At 39.9% G+C, this 6,000-nt stretch overlaps 1 protein-coding gene across 8 annotated transcripts in view; it reads right to left on the bottom strand.

The window, feature by feature from the left end:
- Window positions 1-204: 204 nt before the first annotated feature.
- ubtfl (upstream binding transcription factor, like) overlaps window positions 205-6,000 on the bottom strand; it is a 31,949-nt gene continuing 26,153 nt past the window's right edge. For 6 of the 8 annotated variants that reach the window (XM_085804629.1, XM_085804625.1, XM_085804627.1 and 3 more), the window contains exons 17-20: window positions 5,306-5,353; window positions 3,684-3,821; window positions 2,402-2,515; window positions 205-712 (exon numbers count right to left, since the gene is read on the bottom strand). In XM_085804629.1, the coding sequence (XP_085660755.1) occupies window positions 638-712; window positions 2,402-2,515; window positions 3,684-3,821; window positions 5,306-5,353 (375 nt within the window). In that variant the 3' untranslated portion in view covers window positions 205-637. The remainder of the gene's footprint in view (window positions 713-2,401; window positions 2,516-3,683; window positions 3,822-5,305; window positions 5,354-6,000) is intronic. The other 2 variants (XM_085804630.1, XM_085804633.1) reach the window with 1 other exon arrangement.

The following is a 6,000-nucleotide window of genomic DNA, read 5'->3' as shown; positions in this document are numbered from 1 at the left end:
AGTCATACAAAGATTAGACTACTGGGGTTTTTTATGGGCCCCACTGGGCGCTGGGCCCCTAGAGTTATCACCACCTTTCTCCCCTAGACAACGGCCCTGCATAAACCTGAGCCAGGTGAGAACAGCGTCGTGGTGTTACAGGTTGCCGTGACAACCGGTGGTCAACCAGAGGTCTCAATGAGGTCACAATGAGCCACACACACGTGAGAAAAAAGTGCATTTATTTGTTAATCATTCTGTCAGGCAGGCAGGCAGCTGATTGGAGGATGAACACTGTGACTCCTCCCATCAGCGGTAGCTAACGACAACCATAGGCTCCGCCCCCTCGCCTCGCCTGGCCTCTGCCTGTAAAACTGTACAAACTCCGCCCGCCCACCCACACCGGCGCCTCAACAGGAACGAACCCGGCGCCGCCTCTTCTCTTCTGCCCGGTTAAAACGTCCGTCAGATAAAAACCAACAAACACTCAATAAAAAACAGAAACAAAAAGTAACAAAATGCTCCAACAGGCTCCTCCCCCTCTGACTGGGGGGGGGGGTGACGTCACCGTTTCTCATTAGTCCGCCAGGATGCTTGGCATGTGAGGAGGCGTGGCCTGCACAGCCGGTCCTCTCCAATGAGGGCGAAGGGGCGGAGCTCAGTCCGAGTCAGAGTCACTGGAGTCCTCGGAGGACGACTGGTCTTCGTCGTCCTCGTCGTCCTCGTCGTCGTTCTAGAGGGGAAACCAAAACCACCATGGGACAAAGTTAAGTTATTAACTCACACTGTTGCCATGGCGACTCATTAAAGGGATAGTATCATTTTTTTACAGTGTGGTTGTATGATCTCCAAATAGCCCCTAAGTACTTTAATTGCAGTAGAAGACTCTCTGCACTCCTCCCATTAGCAACGCCAGCCCATAATAGCCCTGCCCAGAGATTTACAACATACAGTGTTGTGAACAGACCCAAAGAAACGGCCTATTTTCACGGCCTAAAAGAGGTTTTACCTGAAAAAAAAATACACAGTTCCATTGTTCGCTATAATATAATTTTTTCCAGCCCTTCAAAGTTCAGGACAGTTAAGTTAACTCACACTGTTGCCATGGCGACTCTCATTAAAGACACAAACCAATATACCATAATACCATTAGGGGTGGGAGAAAAAAAATCGATTCACATAAATATCGCGTTATCTTTTATGGCGATTTTTTAATCGATTTTTTTTTTTTTTTTTTGAATTTTTTTAATATTGTGCAATGTGCATTTGTTCGCCTTTTTTACATCCAGAGAGTCCAGGTTTTGAAAAGGGTTTAAGTTCACTTTATAATGGAGTATGTTAATTTATAGGCTCCTACAGTATTTGTGTGCAGATAAATGTTAAAAATGCTAAAGACTAAAAATCAAGAGAATCGGCAATATCGTAGAATCACAATTTAAATTTAATCGCCATCCAAAAAATCATAGAAGAATCGAATCAGGAGAAAAGCGTATCGTCCCAGCCCTACAAACCAATATACCATAATACCATAGTCATTTAGCTGAGACGCTACAGATCCCACCATGAAACTTTACAAGTTTATCACATTAAGACAAATATTATATTATATATAATTAGGGTTGCAAAATTCTGGGAATTTTCAAAGTTGGAAATATACCTTGGGAATTAATGGGAATAAACGGAAATAAGGGATGTCTGCTTATGACAAAACAAAATATTTACATTTATGTTTAGATATGATACAGTTTGTTTAAATTACCCCCAATTTCCAGTTAATTCCCATAAATTCCCATGTAAAGTTTCTGGAAATTTACTTGAAATTTTCCGCCCCTTTGCAACCCTAGATATGATACAGTTTGTTTAAATTACCCCCAATTTCCAGTTAAATCCTATAAATTCCCAATAATTCCCATAACTTCCCATAGGAAGTTTCCAATTTGGAATATTTCCAAAATTCCCCATTTTAACTTCCCATGGAAAGTTTCTGGAAATTTACTGGAAATTTCCCACCCCTTTGCAACCCTATATGTAATATATTCTATGTTTAAATATGTAAATGAGGTAATATCTAATTAAATATGTACCAATTTGCACATATTTCCAGAACAAAAATCTGAACAATGGATAAAGCTGCTTTGTAAAAACTAAAGACTCTAATATGTCAACAAAATAAAACAGAGGAGGATTATGGATATCTCTTTTTATCACTCTGTAAATGAGAAAATACTGTCACCAGCCCTAAAAAACCTAGAATTATCACCACCTTTCTCCCCTAGACAACGGCCCTGAACTCCTGGTGAGTTTATTAGGAGAAATCTACTGATGAAATAAAGAGAAATAAAAACCGTTTCTCTCCACTTCTCTTTGCTTAAAAGCAGCTGACAGATAAACTTTGTCCAACAGTCCCTGAACTCATCATCACCTCGTCCTCGTCTTCGTCCTCGTCGCTGTCGCTGCTTCCTGACGTCTCGTCGTCCTCGTCCGAGTCGGAGTCGCTGCTCTTCTCCTCGTCCTCGTCCGTGTCCGACATGTCCTGCTGGAAGACGACGGTCAGGGTCAGAGGGGGCGGAGCCTGTCAGACCGCGCTGAGGGGGCGGAGCCTGTCAGACCGCGCTGAGGGGGCGGAGCCTGTCAGACCGCGCTGAGGGCCCACGCCTCCTCCTCCTCCTCCTCTACCGACCAATAGAGAGCCGAAGCAGAAGCAGGAAGTAACGGCCCCATGGGACCTCAACTCGAAAAAAGTCTCCATGTGAATGAACGGGAGTCAAAGTTTTATTTCGTGATCCGTTTGAGTTGTGCCATGAGAAATAAATATGTCCTCTACCTGTTTAACCCTCTATTGCATAGTGTTACCATATGGCAACAATTACTTATCTTCATTTTTCTAAAAAGCTATGATATTTTTGTTGTTTTTACAGTTAGGTGTGAAAAGGGGGTTTTACTTTGAAGGACATAGAATTCATGAGGTCAAATGAGCAGGATATCCTGTTTGCCAGTCCCTTTTGCTCATGGACATCTGCCATGTGAACATCACTGTGCGGGGCTCCCGAAGAGTCTTTTATTCAGAATTTTGGAAAATTTTCATCAAATAAAAAATTGAAATCACTATCTGGGGAAAGTAAACTTTATTTTTTTAACATTTAATTCAGTTTTGATGTAATAGTATTTTTGTAATATGCTAAAATACATTTGTTGCCATATGGCAACAGTATGCAAATATGGAAAATTCCTGGTGCATTCAACGCAATGGAGTCCCATTGACTTAAATAGCATGAACCTACCCTGAGACCATGTTTACTACCTTTTCTTATATTTAAAGGTAAAAACAATATATTTTTTAATATTTTGTGATTAAAGGTATTTTGTAACATATTATCTAAATGGACTTGCACTTATATCTTCTAGATAACTGGATGAAATGACATAAAATGAGTGATTGAATGTACTTCATTGAGATGGGTTCCAGGTATGAAACGTGATGTTTTAAACAGGTAGAGGACATATTTGTTTCTCATGGCACAATTCAATCGGATCACGAAATAAAACTTTGACTCCCGTTCATTCGTATGGAGACTTTTTTCGAATCGAGGACCCATGGTGACGTTACTTCCTGCTTCCGCTTCGGCTCTCTATCACAGCAGCTCGTCAGTGAGTTAGAGTGTGTGTGTTGTGTGTTAGAGTGTGTGTGTAGTGTGTTGTGTTACCTTGGCTCGGTACGCCATGGCCCTCTTCCCCACCCCGACCCCCGGTGCCGCGGCTCTGGAACCTACCGCCTTCCCCTTCGCCGTCACGCGCACCTTAGCTCCGGGGCTGCTGCGAGCTTTAGCCGTGCTGCGACGTTTCTGATCAACAAACACACACACAGACACACAGACAAACACACAAACAGTTGACACACTACACAATCTTCCAGTCTGGAGCGGATGTTTACTTGGAGGCAACAGTAATATAATAACAAGATAACCATTAAAGGGTTTGACTCAAAGAAACACGTGGTTTGGTCTGTAGCTACTAGGCTAGGTGGTTCTACTGTAGTCCAGGCAATCTGGCTCATTTTGGACCCAAAAATAGAACTAATTGTAACAGAATGTTTTTCACCATACATCATTTCTATGAGGTGTCTAGAACAACATACTAAAAGTCCTAAGAAATCCTAGTTGGGGAAATTCGCATAATTATTTACTGTATAAAGTCTATGGTGCTGACAACAATACACCCCAATGGGGCTTCTTTTTTTCCCTTTACTCCTACCACAATGAAACTTTACACAATGAAAGTAGACATGAAAGGTAACATTTTTTGTATTACAAGTTTCTTGGAAAAATTAATTTTAATTTGCCAATGAGGAGGAGGAGTAAAGGAAAAAAAAAAGCCTATTCGGGTGTATTTTGGGCATATTTGATTAGTGTAAGGCTCGTTTGCATATTCAAATTCATTTTAAAAGAAACTTGTAATACAAAAAATGTTACATTTCATGGATACTTTCATTGTGTAAAGTTTCATTGTGATAGGAGTAAAGGGAAAAAATAGCCCCATTGGGGTGTATTGTTGTCAGCACCATAGACTTTATACAGTAAATAATGATGAGAATTAAACATATTTCTCCAACTAGGATTTCTTAGGACTTTTAGTATGTTGTTCTGGACACCTCATAGAAATGATGTCTGGTGAAAAACATTCTGTTACTATTAGTCTGTCGGAAAACGCTATATTGCCTGGACTACTATACTGACTGGGTTAAACAGAATGACAACACTAGAAAGAGATTAAAACCACAGACTAACACTAGACTATTAGAATAATAATAATATACTAAAATGACAGTTTGACACAAAGACTAAAGACTAAAACTAAAACAGGACGACAACAACCACACTAGCCGGAACTACATTCCAGACACGGCTGCTGGGCGGAGGGATTTCAAAAGCACAAGTAGTTCAGAGTATTTGCTTCATGTGTCGTAATGTTACATAATTATACGTTATATTATTTGGCAAATGTACCAAAATGTTGAACTATCCCTTTAATACAGCTGCATGGAACAATAACCATCTCAGAGACAATGATGACGACACTATGATGCTAATCCAAGTACTGCTAAGACCCTGCTAATGTTATGTTAGCTTGTGTGCTGCTAATACGCTAATAGCTTAGCATTAAACTAAATTGCTACCGGCTGTTTTCATCTTTGGCTCAACTTTACATTCACTGACTTAGCCAGTTAGCTTAGCTAGGTTACTTACTGTATATTCACCACAGTGTTAGCCACATTAGCTCCATTAGCTCAGTTAGCTTAGCATTTAGCTGTTAGCTGGAGGAAACTTACTGTGGTGGAGAACTCTTTGTAGACGGCTCGATCCTGAGGAGACAGAGACTGGGAGAGGAGAGGGAGGAAGGAGACGACATCATCATCATCATCATCATCATCATCATCATCATCATCATGTATAAACAGACAGATGACATATAAACAGGTGATGTCACCACCCAGGGCCGTTGTATAGGGGATATTTGTCTTATTTCTTGTCCAAATGTCTCATTTCTAGTCAAAACTAATCTCTTTCCACTTAAAATAAGACTCATTACCTAAAAATTAACTTGTTTTTAGATCATTTTCACTTAAATTCACAATAAATAGAAAAATCTGCCAGTGAAAGTAAGTTTTTTGTGCTTGTAATAAGGAAGAAAAACTTGCTCCACTATCAGATTTTTTCTACTTATTCCAAGTGAAAATCTGCTTGAAAGAAGTAAAAAGTGTCTAAAAACAAGCTGCTTTTAATGTGATGAGTCTTATTTTAAGTAGAATGAGATTTGTTTTGACTAGAAATTACATTTTGACTAGAAATAAGACAAATATTCTTGGTAAGATACTTGAGTTTTTGCAGTGTAATGCTGCATTAGCATCAAAACAAAGAAGGCTAAATAAAAAACCATAATACATACGTAGTCTAAGAAAAAAAAAAGGAAAAGTTAGGGGGAGGGGCCCACTTTAGTATTCTTTAAGGGGGCCCAGAATTCATA

Source organism: Trachurus japonicus, chromosome 17 (assembly GCF_045865225.1).
Source record: "Trachurus japonicus isolate A0001 chromosome 17, Traja_1.0".
Classification (NCBI taxonomy): Eukaryota; Metazoa; Chordata; class Actinopteri; order Carangiformes; family Carangidae; genus Trachurus; species Trachurus japonicus.
The sequence above is the reverse complement of the archived record's forward strand: the minus strand, read 5'-3'. Positions and strand labels throughout refer to the sequence as shown.